Below are 16,592 nucleotides of genomic sequence, written 5' to 3'. Positions count from 1 at the left end.
ATCAAGGATAAGTGGATTAATCCAGGGAAAGGAGTGATGCCTTTCTCTACATCTGTTTAGTAGCTAATGAAAAGGTAACCTTCGAGTTGCCTTTAATTATGGTTGACTACTTTTACTGTTGCAAATTTTCAAAACTGAAAAAAATCTTTCGTTTTTGATGAGAAATAAGCAAAGCAATGGCTTTATTAGTGTGGAACTCTGCTTCATCGGTGATAATGGTTAAAAAGATAATATGCTGACTTTAAATATAGTACAAATGCTGCTTTTCGCTCTTTTTCCCCCCTTTCTCAAGTCATCCAAATTCGGCAGATGTCGCAGAAAACACCAAAACCGTTCACAAACTCGTTTTGGCTGATCATAAATTGAAGTTGTGTGAGATAAAAAAAAAAAAATCTAGAAGTCAATATATTCACCATTTTGCATGAACATTTGTCAATGAGAAAGCTGTGTTCAAAATTGATCAAAAGCAATTGAGAATGTTTCCCATCAACAACAGAGGTGAATTTTTGTGTCAATATGTGACAATGGATGAAAGATGGATCCACCTCTTCAGTCCGGGATCAAATTGACAGTCAACTGAGTACACAGCGACAAGTGAAAATCATCCAAAGATGCAAACATCAGCAAACATGGTTTTGGACTCCACATCATTTTTGTTCATCATTTTTGTCCTTGAAAAAAGGAAGTATCAGTAATGAATATTGTATATAGCATTATTGGTGCATTTGAAGCAAGAAATCACTAAAAACAAAATGTCCATGAATGAAGAAGAAAAAATGCTCTTTCACAAAGACTATGCACTATGTCACAAGTTGATTGCAAAATTGTGTGAATTGCTTCTACATCTACCCTATTCTCCAGATCTGGTTCCTAGTAACTACTGACCATATGCAGACCTTAAAGGAATGCTCCAAGGAAAAAGATATTGCTCCAATGAACTGATAATATAACTTTCCCCCTTTCTCTCCTTTTCCTCTTTTTCCCCTTTTTCTTGTCACACAGATTTATGGAGGAAGTTTAATTGCCAGTTTGAATTTAAAGTTAGTATCAAGCTTAATGAAGGGCATGTATGCTTAAAAAAAAACAAAAAAACTTTGCACTGTTAATCAATTTCACCCAACTAAAAAGAAAATTATTTTTAAATAAATTGATAATTTTTTTTTTTTTTTCTAGTTGTCCGGTATAAACACAGACCACATGATGTAAAGATAAAGATGATTTTTTTTATTTTTTTTATTTACATTCTAAATGCTGGCCAATTTTTAAGAAAGTGACAAACAAAAACTTTTCTTTTTTTTTTTTTTTTTAAGATGTTTTTCCGTGATAAGTGCAAATTCCAAATGTAAAATTAGTAAGCCGATTTAATGCAGATTTTTTTTTGAATAAACAAACATTTATCTCCTATATATTTTGATTGCAGAAATTTCCCTCTGGACCAAAATAGTGTAGATTTGCAACAACAGATGACACAAATTTATTATGTCTATTATGTAACTTTAGAACACCATTTTAGACACATTTTAGACTGCATTCCATCCTAGGGCAATATCATCACAATCACAACCATCTTTAGAATAAGTAGCTCCTATTTTTCCCTCTAAATAACAAGCCTTCCTACCGCTCCCAGTCATCACAGGGAGCTAGTCTGCACTTTGGACAGATATAGGGTTTCACCTTTCGTAACTTGATCAGAAACTCATTGACGTAGCATAATCTTTCCCTTTTCTGTTACAAAAATAATAAAGTCTCCCCAGACTAATTCCGCTTCTTCTGATTGGATGAGCTCTGGCCATTCCTATATTTGTACATTAGGTCCACCGCCACAATTTTCTTTACAATGACTTTTACAGATTTTTGACTATGCTGCTCCTTCAAATTTTGTGGAGACAAGTACTTATAAAGATATAAAGACCTATATTATGCACTGTAATTTACTGTCTGCCAGGTTTGTACGCACACGCAATAAACAAGTCTACTTCTCTCCTATCAACACTGCCACCCCACAATTTTTTTTTTTTTTTTAAGCATTTGCAGATGAGTATTCTCACAACGGTTTCCACCAGACAACACAGGTTAACGGGTCCTGCTAGTTTGTTTATGAATTGAATTTTTCAATGTATTCATCAAGATAGACGTTCAGTGATTTTTTTTTAAATGTCCAAGCTGAGAGATATGCATAGTCACATGCAGAAGGATAACATCGAACGGGTCTTTTTTTTTTTTTTTTTTTTTTTTATAGTATCATGCCATGAGTAAAAAAAAAATGTTTATTTTAAAAAATCTATGTTGAATTGGCTTATCTTACATTTTGATTTTTTTCTTAATTTAAAAACAAAAAGTTTTTTTAGCAAAAACAGTCATCCTATGGTAATTTACATGAAAAAAAGTACTTGTGCAGTTTACACTGCTAGTATATCTATAAAAGTGAAATTGTCTGTGTGCGTGTACATTTCCCTGCCAAACTACTGTTAATTTTCAGTCTACAGACGCGAGATTTGACATAAGGGGTATTGATATTTGGGAAGGGGTCAAAGTTCAAAAGATTTGACCTTTGTGATCTCTAGCAAACTATTCAGCCCATCTTGTAGTCTAAACATTTGGGGCAGGAGGAAACCAAGATGCCTGGAAATTTAATTGTAACTCGTTTTTTTTTTTTTTTTTTTTTTTTTTTTTGTTATTTTTACATAGCGACAGGAATGATTCGTAAAAGAATTATGATAAATAAAAGAAAACATAACTGTCAAACGCAGTAGGTATTTATACAAATATGAAGCATATTTTTATATAATTGGTCTAAACGCAAAGAAGAAAATGTGTAAACAAATACTAGGCATGGCGTTGTAAAAAGGAGATGTATAGCCATTTGATAAATGTCATTTTTTTTTTTTTTTAATTTCCCAACGGGAGTCATGAAATAGATTTGTTAAAGGAAAGGGGGAAAAAACTGAAATATGATTTGGGAAGCAAATTAAAATAAAATTAGCGGCCATATTGCATAGTCGTGTTTTATTTCATTATGTTTGTAAAGTGATTCTTTTATTCTCAAATGTCTGTAAGTTGGCGAAAATGGAGAAATAAAAATAAAAAGATATAAAACATTTAATGTGATGCAGGAATGTAATAATTGTGGTGATATGAACTATATCGGGTTAGAAAAAGGTCTATCTTTGACGGTTCTGGAGGCTTTGATGCTAAGCAGCATTCTCGGTTCCAGTGGCATTTTCCATGGAACCAGTCACCCGATGAGGTCATAAACCAGCCCACACTACAGGGCTTCAAAGCGTCCTTGGACAGACACTGGTCGGACCTCCATGGTTGTCCCCCTATATAGTTTCTCTTTGTACATAGCCCCTAGCCCCCTAAATTCTTGTAAATAGCAATCACTTGTGTGTTTATGCTTTGCCAATTAAATGAAAGAATGAGTGAATGAAAGAAATATGAAAGAAAATTCAGTAGATACGTTTAATATGAAAAACGTAAGATAGTTCCATTTATTTAATTTTCTAATGGTAAACCTCTATTCCTGTATTTCATATTTCTAAAATATGCCTGAAAAGGAGAAAGACTACATGAAAGGAAAAACATATATTGACTAGTGTAGTATATAGACGGAAGTGAAAAATTTAAATATGAAATAATAGCAGTGATTTAGCAAAAGTCACCCTATTAAGTAGAGTTTCCAGTGATGGTGGGAGCTGTGCAAGTAAATAAACTGAGTTAAAAGGCCTTCAATGTTCTTTGTAAAATGTCTGTTTTGGGAGAAGCAATTGCTCATAAAAAAAGTAAGCAATTTTAAGAGAAAGAAGCAAATATATATTTTCTGGAAACATTTCAGGAAGTGGTTGGTGGGATTTGTAAGAATATGAACATTTTGGCTTGAAAGCTATAATGGGCAATAAAATAGAAAATTGATTCTGCTTTATTACATAAACTAGCGGGGGTACCCGATGTTGCCCGAGTGTTTGTTTCCGGGACGCGGGGGGGGGGGGTTAAAAAATGTTATGGTAGGTAAGTAGGAAGGATCAAACCCGGAGTCATGAGTAAAAGTAGGAAAATAAAGTGTGAAAAAAAAAAAAAAAACATCTGCAACGTTAACAGTTCGGCCACCAAGAAAAGTCCATTCCAGTTGTTTAGGAAAAAAAAAAAAACGACTACGGTAGGTCGGCACGAACGTGAAAATATAATGTGAATTGTCCAGCACGCTAACCACTATGCCACAGAGCACTGCAGCTTAGTTTAGTGATTTTAAATAACTTTACATGAAAGAACTACGAAGCCAAACCAGTTTTCTCTTCTCAACTGTTCCTTGTGAACGATCTCCAAACGGTGTTAAGTGGTGGCAGGGGGAGGAGGAATTTATTAGAGAGAAAATATTTTACCACTTCCATTGATCTTAACCGATTTTGGCCGTGACTTCTCAGCAGAAAAAGTATAGAAATCTAAGATTATCGAGGAATTTGAGAAATAATAAGCCTATAACACACCTCAGATATTGTTCTGCCGTTTGTGCATATTATATTTGCATGAAATATCTTGATTTTTAATCCTATTAATGTCAAAATCAGACGGGAAAAAATGAGTTCATTTTATTTATATAGAGATATAGAATATTTAAAATGGGATTGTTTTAAAATCTAATTCAATCCCATAACTAAAGAATATTTTAGCATGTACACAGGCAGCAAAAAGAAAGTCTGCGCTTGTAGTTTTTTCAAAAACTGCAAATTTAAGCTAAATTTAATGTAACTGTTTAAGCAAACTATAACTCATTTGATTGGCCTTTTATTCTTCTATAATTTTACCTGTTCATACTTGACTTTTAATTGAAATATTCTAGTGTTCTCGTCAATTTAAAAAAATAACTTCAAATTGAGGAAGCAAAAAGAAAGTCCGCATAATGGAAAATTGTTATTTAAAAATGTAACTTTAGGACATTAATGCAACATAAATACAACAGGAACACAATGAACTAGTTAATATTTAATAGCATAGCCCTTTTGCAATTTGACAGCCTGCAATCTTTTGGGAATTCCTTGAATTAGACTGCAGCAATACTCCAGGGAAAGGGCATCCCACTTTTCTTTAATTTTTGTGCGAATTTCTTCCAAATTTGAAATTTTATCATTGCGTAGCTGTTGCTTGATGTAATGCGATACGTTTTTGATAGGATTGAGGTCTGGAGATTGTGCAGGCCAATCCAAACATGGAATATCATGCTCTTCCAGAAACCTCTTGACATTGCCAGCTGTGTGAATGGGGTCATTATCCTGAATGAAGATGAGATGATCATCCAAATTTCGACCAAAGTAGGGTAGAAAATGCTCAGTTAACATATTAATGTACTTGGTCGAATTAATTCGACCTTGCAAGCAAACTATAGGCCCTGGACCATTGGTACTAATAATGCCGCACACCAAAACTGAACCTCCACCACCTTGCAGCATTGAAACTGAGCACCTAGGATTAAGTTCTTCATTGTAACTCTGACGGACGTACTGCCTACCATCACTGCCTTGTCTATTGAACTTACTTTCGCAGAGAGATGTCTGTTCACATTACATTTAAACTTCTGTGGTTTAGTACAGTCAGGGAAGCAGTAAACAGGGTGTGGATTCCAAAGTCCAAGGAAATTAACTATTAAAGAAGGCTTTTCAGTATCTAGGGATCTAAACAGTGAAGAGGTGGGATTTTGGTGCTTGTCTTGTTAGTCAGGACTATGTATGTCGTGAGGGGCACAAGTGCTATGAGTTCATCAAAACACATTTCATTAAAATACTTGTTAAACAGACATGAATGCAATGCTACAACAATGAAACAAAGGTTGGAGCTTGGCAGATAGTGCTGGACCTATTAGATTTTAGCTTTTTTTTTTTTTTTTTTTTTTTTTTTTTTTTTTGGAGCCTGTCTAAAAGTGAAAGATTGGTGACATATGCACCAGCTCAGATGTGGCAACAATACTTCATGCATGAGCGAATTGTAGTGTTGTAAATACATAGGATATTCCCTGGTGCAAGTAATGTTCTAGCATGGTAGATGGAGCCCACTTTTGTTGTAGCAGCTTTGGCAATGTCCTCAATGTATTTGTTCCAATTCATGTTGCCTGTGAATGTTAAAACGATTGAGTTTGATGAATAGGCTCTCAGGTAGGGTGTTATTTGTCATGTCAATTGTTGGTTAAAAAGTTTTTTGTAGTTGTTAAAGGAGAGAAGCTTAATCTTGTTAATTATTTAAATTGTTTTTTATTCTGCAATATTTATTTTTACTTTAGGCTTAAATAACAAAAATGGTATTTGTCAGTGTGTCTGCATTTTGATTTAAAGTCAGTTTTGTGTTTAATAACTTTATTAGTTTTGCTTTTTGAGTTATAATATTTTTCCTCTAAGTGTCCAATTGTAAAGAGCATGTTCACTCATATAAATTTGTTTTTAATTCAGAGCAACGTTAGAATGTACGTACACAGAAAATCGAGGTCATCATATCTACTTAGATGCTTCCTCAATCTGCTGTTGATAGAAACAGACATGATATCACATGGCTCTAAGGGAAAGTGCAAAGCTTTGAGTGGACAGCATGTGTAAAGATATGACTTAACAATCGATTATAAACGACTTCCTTGGCCTTTAGGTTAAGAACAAAGTGTAGTATCTGTTCTTATGCTACACTTAATCTATTCTATGCTAGGTTAGTAAAGGAGAAATTTTTCAAGACTTGAGGCAATTTTTATTTTTGTTCCAATCCAGAGTGCCCCCTTTTTTTTTTAGGGGGCTAAATTTTGCCCATATTAAAAACCGATCTTGTATCTAACTTTGCCCTTGTGGAGAGGTAAGTATATAGGAACAATCGATTATAAACAAATATGTAAGTAACTCTGGAGTGACCTTCCTTCCTTCTCTGCTGCTAGCAGAAGAGAAGGTGACGTCAAGAGCTTAATAAATGGTATTTCTCTTAATTAAGTATTCTTTTTTTCGTTGGTTGTTGTGAGGCTTTAATTCCAGACAATAATGACCCCCTCCCCTTTCATCAAGACTGTTGTAGATGAAGTGTCTCTGGTGTAGGAGGAGTAGTGGATTCAAGATATGATTTAATTGTGCTTTTATGATTTGATTTGCATTCTTTATTTCAGCAAAGCCAGGAGAAGCTAGTTCAAGATGTTGCCAATAGAAATTAGTATTTCCAGCTACAGTATAACTGGAAATGTTTTCTCGATCATTAAATCATTTCTCTCTGATAGGCTCAGAAGAGTAGTGCTTGATGGACAAAAATCAGAGGCCCACAGTATTAATGCTGGAGTCCCTCAGGGTACATACTGGGCCCAACTCTCTTCCTGATCTACATTAATGATCTCCCAAAACACGTACTAAAATCTTTTGTTGACATGTATGCTGATGACACGACTATCTATGGAAACACATTAAAGGTCGTAAATGACGATGTTCTCTCTGATTCTCTCTCCTCTGATTTTGAGTGCGTGGTACAGTGGGGAAAGAGGTGGCTGGTTACCTTTAATGCATCTAAGACCAAGCTCCTATCTCTACATCATAAACGCTCTGATCCCCATCTGGCATCAATTGAAATGGATGACTCCCGTCTAGGGGAGGCCCCATGTTTTGATAAGCTTCTGGGTTTGACCTTTACTCCTGATCTTAAATGGAACACATACATCAAGTCTGTGGTCAAGGTCGATGGGAAAATGGTGGGATCCTTCTACCGCTCCAGAAGATATCTCACTAATGATGCAATTCTCTATCTATATAAAAGCCAAGTATGTCCAAGGATGGAGTACTGCTGCCATATTTGGGCAGGAGCTGCTAAAAACAGCCTATCCTGCCTTGACAGAGTACAAAATAGACTTTGTGGCTTGGTGGGAGATGCACTTTTTCTCTTATATAATCATCTCCTAGTGTTATTTCTATATTTTTTCATTTCTGAATGTCATCATGTAATGATTATACCTATATTTGAAATTATTTTTGTGTCTCGTCTGTTGCTATTATTATTTACTGTTGCTTTATATATGATATTAGCTGTTAGACATTTATTTATTAATGGGCAATTATTTTTATTTTACAATTGCATAATTGCGTATTATTATTATTATTATTAACAACACTGATAGCATTAGTATTACTATTATTATGAAAAGAGCCAGTCAAAATATAAGATTATTTTTCTTGTATTTTTTTTTTTTTTTTTTAATTGGCCTAACATTTTCTTTTCAGGCAGTTGAGCGGGGAGTTTTCTTTGAAATTCAATATGGGCCAATGATCCGCGATAGAGTTGCTCGCAAGCACATCATTGCCAATGTTCAAATGCTTTTGGAAGTCGGAAAAGGAAAGGTAAATGATTTTTATTTTCTTTAAAATAATTGTTTTTCGTTGTTTTCCCGATTTAAAAAAAAGAAAGCATATTTTTATTTTTTCCATTCTGTTTAAATAATATCCATTTTGAAAAATTGGATGTTTTGTTAATTTTTCAAAACTGTGTATTATAGTTCATATATTAAAGAAAATGTTATTTAATATATTGGAAATCTGATTGTTGAAATAGAAAAACTAATTTCTGTCAGTATTACTTTTCGTTTAATCTGCTTTGCTTTTTCTTTCTTCTCCTACTCCCCTTTTTTTTCCTCCCCTTTTTTTTTCATCTTTTCCTCTACTCTCCTCTCTTTTCCCCCCCACACTCTATTTCTATTTCCTCTCTCTCTCATCCTCTCTCTCCCTCTGTTTCCTCTTTCTCCTCCTCTTTTCCTCTTTCTTCTTTTCCCTCCCCTTTAATCCCCCCTCCCTCTCTCTCGTCCCCCCCCGCCCTCTCTCTCTCGTTCCCCGCCCTCTCTCTCGTTCCCCCCCCCCGCCCTCTCTCTCTCGTTCCCCCCCCCCCCGCCCTCTCTCTCTCGTTCCCCCCCCCCCGCCCTCTCTCTCTCGTTCCCCCCCCCCCGCCCTCTCTCTCTCTCGTTCCCCCCCGCCCTCTCTGTCTCGTTCCCCCCCCGCCCCCTCTCTCTCTCGTTCCCCCCCGCCCCTCTCTCTCTCGTTCCCCCCCGCCCCCTCTCTCTCTCGTTCCCCCCCGCCCCTCTCTCTCTCGTTCCCCCTCGCCCTCTCTCTCTCGTTCCCCCTCGCCCTCTCTCTCTCGTTCCCCCTCGCCCTCTCTCTCTCTCTCTCTCTCCTTTCCCTTCTCTCTTTTCTTCCCCCACTCTCTCTCTCTCTCTCTCTCCTTTCCCTCCTCTCTTTTCTTCCCCCACTCTCTCTCTCTCCTTTCCCTCCTCTCTTTTCTTCCCCCACTCTCTCTCTCTCTCCTTTCCCTCCTCTCTTTTCTTCCCCCACTCTCTCTCTCTCCTTTCCCTCCTCTCTTTTCTTCCCCCACTCTCTCTCTCTCTCCTTTCCCTCCTCTCTTTTCTTCCCCCTCTCTCTCTCCTTTCTCTCCTCTCTTTTCTTCACCCACTCTCTCTCTCTCCTCTCTTTTCGTCCCCCACTCTCTCTCTCTCTCTCTCTCTCCTTTCCCTCCTCTCTTTTCGTCCCCCACCCTCTTTCTCCTTTTCCCTTCTGATTCAAATTCTACTCCCACTTTTTTCTCAGTTTTGCTAAGAATACACACATACCACTTGGAATAAGCCACAGGGCAAGCCTATTTGAAAATTATGGGCTGTTTAATTTATGGTATAAAAAACAACTAATTAGAGAATCTTATCTGGAGTGGACATAATTTTATATAATTTCAAATACCATCTGATCTCCGTATATGAACTCTTGTTTTGTTTTACAGTATAATACAAGTCTGAAGTAAGTAGTTTATTTGTCCAAACAACTGTTTGAAAATTTATGACTTTTTTTATTTACAGAATTTAATATTGAGCAGCGGTTGTAAAAATGTAAGTAAAGTTTCTGTTTTTCATTTTCTTATTGACTAGTACATATTTATAACTAGCCTGGGTACCCAGCATTGCCCAGGTGTTTAAAGGTGTGTGTTGAGTAAAAATTTAAAAAGGTGATCGTAGGCAGGCAGGCAGGCTCGAACCCGTACTGCGAAGGAGGAAAAGAATGTGAAAAAAAGATGTGACATTTTTGCCGTTGAGTTCATCGCCAAACCAGAAGTGGCAAAGGTTTAAATTAAGGCTGGTCAAGAGAAAAGAGGGGATGACTTTCGAAAATATAGGCGAAAAAAGCGACCCCTCCCTGTAGAAAAGTGCCCAGTTAAGGGTGAAGGAATTAATGTTTTTAGCCATTTTTTTTTATATTTGTCATCCGAAGGGTCAAGCTTCAAAACAATACCAATCTCGTGAAAATCCATCACCTCTGTCGAAAGTTTTAGTCATACATACATACATTTAAACAGACAGGTAAGATTTATATAATAGATGAAATAATTATTCTTTATACCTACAGACACTAGTGTATCATGCTTACACTATCATCAGTGTAGGAGTGACAATTCCTGCTGGTCGGGAAATTTTAACTTTTCCACGAAGCCACCTTTGACTCTAATTGCTAAGCCTTCGCCTAAGGGCTACCAAATAATTTCCACAAGAATGAAGGTGCCTTTCTGCTTATGTGGTGATAGAACTTCTCAAATGTACATGTGATGTTAGTCTGTATAAGGGTGTTAACTTTGATCAAAATTGGACTGTTCCTTCTTTAATTTTATTTTGATTACTTATTTTGGGTACTTATCAGAGGCATTCTGATACAAAACCTATCTAAGAACATTGTCAGACATAAAGTACATTTGTGTGAAATTTTTAAAAATTTAATCCAGCCGTTTTGGAGTCCCTAGAGAACAAATTCACGGACAAAGTGCCTTTTATACACAAGTAGATACATTAGTGGCCTGGCAAGGCCACAGGGCAGACAACCGGAGCAGCAAAACTAGAGGATGACCTCCAATCCGTAGTGGAATGGGGACAAAAATGGTTGGTCACATTCAATGCTGCTAAGACTAAGCTTGTTTCCTTCAATAACTACAAGAAATCTTCTCTACCACCAATAGCAATGGCCAAGAACACATTTCCTGAAAGTACTTCTTTTAAACTCCTTGGCCTAACGTTTACAGGGAATATGAACTGGAATAGATACATTGAGAGCATTGCCAAGGCTGCTGCAAGGAAGGTTGGCTCCCTCTACCGTGCTAGAAAACTACTTACGCCTGACAGTATCCTATACCTCTATAAGGCAACCATTCGCCCATGTATGGAGTACTGTTGTCACATCTGGGCTGGTGCATCTGCTTCTTGTCTCTCACTCCTGGACAAGGTTCAAAAGAGAGTCGCCAACCTGATAGGTCCTGAACTGTCATCTAGGCTTCAGCCTCTGTCCCATCGACGAGATGTTGCATACCTCTGCCTGTTCTACAAATACTTCAATGGTGAATGCTCTGACGAACTGCAAACACTTGTACCTCCCCGACGTAACTACCCCCGACAAACCCGACAAGCTACTAAGTCTCATCCCTTTACAGTAGAGATCCCTAGGTGCAAGAAAGCCTTTTACTCCAATAGTTTCTTCCCCAGAACTGCGGGTCTTTTGAACTCCCTTCTGGGATTCTGCTTTCCCAACTGCAATGATATGCAGAAGTTCAAGTGTAATGTTAACAAACATCTTTCTACTCATCTCCCTTCATAATAACCCCGCTAATTAAGTCCCTGAAAGTAGCCCCCTGCTTCAAAGTGGCACTGTGCCTTGTTTGGGGTGAAAATTGAATAAAAAAAATAAAATAAAACTAAAAAAAACTGAAGCTGGCCTGCAGGACACTATATATACAAATATAGGCAAATTTGGACATATTTTATTGGTTTGAAAATATAGGCTTTTTTACCAACTGTCATAAAATTTTAACCATAGAATAGTATTATAATCTTCAAAAAGCCTGCAAAGTTACATGTAGTTTCGTCCCATAGAACCAAAGATATGAGCATTTCAATATTCGATTTGACTACCAGTGTATATATATCCATATATATGTGTATATAGACACATAAATACCCGTTCATATACACTTTTTCATGATAAAGCTAGAACCCAGAATTAGATGGAATCGAGCAATTGCATCAACAATAGACAATGCCAGACTCAAAGTGGGTTTCAATGTACTGCATCTCATCAGTGACGTGCTCCGACATAGGCGCGAACTCAGGTCGTTGCACATATGAAGTGTGCAATACTGACGACCTAACCATATGGGCCATGGCGCAATCTATTGGCTGTGCCTCGATTTTAATTTTTATTCAGTTCTACATTCTACTATGTGACAAGTCACGCATCCTATACAACTAAGATAGTTACTGCTAGTATGCAGGCAGTAGATGTCATATCTACAAACATTAACTGAAATCAGTCGACTCCCCAAGACACAATTTCCGAACAACTTATTTGTTGAGGGACATCACGTCTTTACAAAAGCCACTTTGGGTCTGGCGTTGTCTGTTATCGATGCAATTGCTCGATTCCATCTAATTCTGGGTTCTAGCTTTATTATGAAAAAGTGTATGTGAACGGGTATTTATGTCTGTCTATAATCTCCTCTTAATGTCTAATATATATATATATATATATATATATATATAAAATGTATATGGCGATTGAGCTACACTGAATATTCCGCATTTCATCCACTCTCGGATTCTTCAGGCTTATGCACGAATTCTGTGGTTGTTTGTCGTTTTTATATGCGCATCTTCTATTGAGATTTTATTTCAATCAATCAATTTTTGTTTGAGCCAAGCTGATTGGCTAACTAAAATCTCAATAGAAGATGCGCATATAAAAACGACAAACAACCACAGAATTCGCGCATAAGACTGAAGAATCCTAGAGTGGGTGAAACGCGGAATATTCAGTGTAGCTTAATCGCCATAGTAATTTTATAAATTACTAACTAGCTCTACCTACGTATTGAGCACTTTTGAAGTAAATACTTAAAGTTTACGCATAAATCTATACTTTCATATATTAATTTTATGTGAGTAAATTAAATAGTTATATATGCACACACACGCACACCATCTTTTTTGGACATTTTATAAGTTCCAAATCTCAACGACTATTGATCAGAATTTAACAAATGAAGGCTTATTGGAAAGGTAATGGCCTGAATTGTGTAGTGGGCTATGTGAAATTTGCTCTTAACGTCGCACATAAAGGTGATCATTCATCATCAAGAACCTATTTTTCGCACGTTTTTACAGCTATAAAATTTTTCAATCATAATCATTTGTTTTTCTAGTTTTGCATATAAATTACAAAATATGATATTTCCTCAAAACCTCTATCATGATGGAGAAGAACTAAAACTTGCTGCTATGGTTTCAAATGATCTGAAATAACAGCAAGAGAAGACTTGATTCCAGATATTTATCATATGTTATATCTCCCCTGTTTGGTTTTCATACACAAAGTAAATTTCACAGTGTATAAGGATTATTTGATACTGGAGATATTCATAATCATGCCTTATTCTCAAAAGAGGGGAGATATAACAGATGAGAAATATTTGCTGTTATTTCAGATCATTTGAAACCATAGCAGCAAGTTTTAGTCTCCCTTCCATCAAGGCCAGAGATTTTGAAACAAAATATATATATATATATATACACACACGAGGTGCCTTCAATAAGTTTTCAGACATTTTTGTCTTGAAAATTCAGTATGTTATTCCTGTACATCTTATGAGATGACTGACCAATTTGATGATTTCAGGTTTAATTGAACGGCTACATCAGAAATTGGAATACACCCTACTAAAGCCTAATTGTCACAGTTGGTGAATTTCAAAAATGCAATCTGGACAGTAAAATTCTGTTTTAAACTTGAAAAAAATGCCACAGAAACATATGGAATGCTTCAGACTGCTTTTTGACCATCTTGCATAAATTACGTGTCAGTATTTGAGTAGCATAAGTGAAGGACAGGAGGTCTGCAAGAGATAAGTGTGGAAGGAAGTCAGAATACCAAAGTTAATTGACCAAATAAAGAATTACATGAATAAGGACCAGCGTGTGTCTACAGAGACAATAAATGCACAGTTTGATGCCGGTGTGGGAACTATACAAGGAACTGAAGATTAGCGCAAAGTTTGTTGAAAGGTTGCTCAGAGAAGATCAGAGAGAAAGACGTTATAGGCATCAAGACCGTTCCTCACCCTCCCTATAGTTCAGACTTTGCTTCCTGTGACTGAAAATTCAAAATGGCATAATGGAAACATATTAAAGGTATTTGCAGCTTCTCTTCCAATTTTCGGATTTTAATCATGTCAAATCACACCTTCAATCCTTTTGACGAATTGATTGTTGCTATTTCTTCTGATGAGTTGAAGGCATAATAGATTCACTGATTAGTGATTGATTTTGCACTACAAAAGATACTGTCAAGAATTGTAAATGTCAACTGAATTAAAGGAATAAATTATAAAATGATCAACATCATGAATTTTGGAATAGTTGGTTGTCATTTATTCACTATATTGCTCTGTAATTACATTGAGCTTCTTAAATAAGGATTGGTATATATTATAATGAAATATTAGCTATTTTATTCAAGACATATTTCATTAAATATTACAAGTGGTTTGTGTTTGCATATTTTTAAAACATCTTTTCTAGATACTAGATAAGTTTTTAAATTTCAGGCTGGAACTGGCAAATGAATTTGCCATACTTGTTGTGTATCCTAGTAGTTTCATTTTCTTCCGGAGCCATCTTGAGTGAAGAACATAACATTTTTAATTTTTAATGATTTGTAGGTTATAGTATTAAAATCATTTTCCAGTGTTTTCGAAATTAATTTTATTAAGTTTTTTTTGTTTTGTTTTTTTTGTTTTTTGTTTTTTTAAGTAGGTCTTTCAATACCTGTAGTCTTAGTTTGTTATTTTTGTATTCTAATATGGATTAGGAAGGAACCGAATGTACTAGGTTGCACAATGATTATGGTAAATTCAAGATTGAAAAAAAAAAATCCTTTCTATATTTTTATTCCTTTCTCTCTTTTTTTGTCTTTTGTTTTTATTTTGAAAGGCCAAATTTATCGATTTACTTATTCTTCTGAGAATTGTGTATGTATTTTAAAGCTAATGCTTTTTTTTTTTTTTTTTTTTTTTTTTTCTTTTTCAGCCCCTTGACATTAGAAGTCCTTATGATGTAACGGCTTTGTATCCTTCTTTTGCTAACCGATATAAACTTGAACGTCAATATCTGTTGTGTTGTTCATTTTACATATCTAAGAAAAATGTTCATGTTATGGTAAAAAGACAGAGTAGGAAAACAATGTTTTATAATAGCTGTACATGTTTCATACTGAACATTTTTGGGAACTTAAATTGTAAAATAAAAAAAATAAAAAAAAATATTGGGCTAAATACAGGTTTAGGCAATCAAATCATTCATTTGTGCTGAAATGTATACTAGCAAACCTACTCACCCATTATCCAACACACACACATATATTAGGTTGACTAGAAAGTTCTTGTGGAATTTTAATTTCAAATAATGTATTTTCATATAAGTTTTCATTATAATACCTTTATTTTATATATCATTTTAAAGAGCGTTTTTCGCTCTATCTAATCGTTTAAATTACAATCGTTTTAAAACAATTGTCTTCTTTTTAGAATGTTGAATACAAGATGAAAAAAAAAGCACAATTTTCTTATTTCAATTCAAACTATGCCAAGATGCTGCTGAAACAGCTCGCAATATCAACAAAGCGTTTGGCCCAGAAACCACTACTAAATGCACAAGACAATGATGGTTTAAGAAATTTTGTGGCGGCGACAAGTCGTAAAGGTTATAAGCATAGTGATCTGCCATCTGATGTTGACTATGATTAATTAAGAGCCTTAGTTGAAGCTAATCCATGCACAACTTTTTGAGAATTTGCTTCTGAATCGAACGTAATGTATATGACAATTTCCAACCACAAAAAAAATTGGAAAGAAAAAAAAATTTGATAAATGGGTGCCTCATGAATTGAACGACAACCAAAAGAAATGCTCTTATGAAGAGTCATCGTCCCTTCTTTTACACAAGAACGACCCGTTTCTCAACCGGATTGTGACTTGCAATGAAAAGTGGGTTCTTTACAACAACTGACGATGTTCAGCTCTGTGGTTAGACACTGAAGAAGCTCTACAACACTTCCCGAAGGAGAGTTGCACCAAAAGGTCTTGTTGACTGTTTGGTGGCCTGCGACCAGTCTCATCCATTATAGTTTTATTTTTTTAATGCATGCAAAACTATTATGACAAAGAAGTACTGTGAACAAATAGATGAAATGCATCAGAAACTTCGACAACAACACCCAGCATTAGTCAACAAAATAGGCCCAATTCTTCCCCAGGAGAATACTTCACTGCACATTGCTAAACTGACCCTGCAGAAGTTGAATGAATTGACCTACAAAACTTTGCCTCATCCACCATACTATCCAGACCTTTCACCTACCGACTATCACTTTTTCAAGCATCTCGACAACTTTCTGTGCGAGAAATGCTCCAAAAACCTAAGTGATATCAAAAACGCCTTCAGCAACTTCGTCGCCAGAACACAAAATTCTTGCGTTACTGGCATAAGTACATTTGTTTTGCGTTGGCAGAAGTGTGTCAATTCTGATGGT

General features: G+C 35.8%; 1 protein-coding gene across 6 annotated transcripts in view; it reads left to right on the top strand.

Moving 5' to 3' along the window:
- Positions 1-16,592, top strand: part of LOC145245870 (ribonuclease P protein subunit p30-like) — a 162,295-nt gene that overhangs the window by 134,845 nt on the left and 10,858 nt on the right. For all 6 annotated transcript variants that reach the window (XM_080107583.1, XM_080107584.1, XM_080107586.1 and 3 more), the window contains 3 exons: positions 8,220-8,336; positions 9,833-9,862; positions 15,092-15,129. In XM_080107583.1, coding sequence (XP_079963709.1) covers positions 8,220-8,336; positions 9,833-9,862; positions 15,092-15,129 — 185 coding nt within the window. The remainder of the gene's footprint in view (positions 1-8,219; positions 8,337-9,832; positions 9,863-15,091; positions 15,130-16,592) is intronic.

The sequence above is a fragment of the Euprymna scolopes genome, chromosome 23 (assembly GCF_053919585.1).
Source record: "Euprymna scolopes isolate OS-2025 chromosome 23, ASM5391958v1, whole genome shotgun sequence".
Taxonomy (NCBI): Eukaryota; Metazoa; Mollusca; class Cephalopoda; order Sepiida; family Sepiolidae; genus Euprymna; species Euprymna scolopes.
Note: the sequence above shows the minus strand (reverse complement) of the source record. Positions and strands in the feature narration are given on the sequence as shown.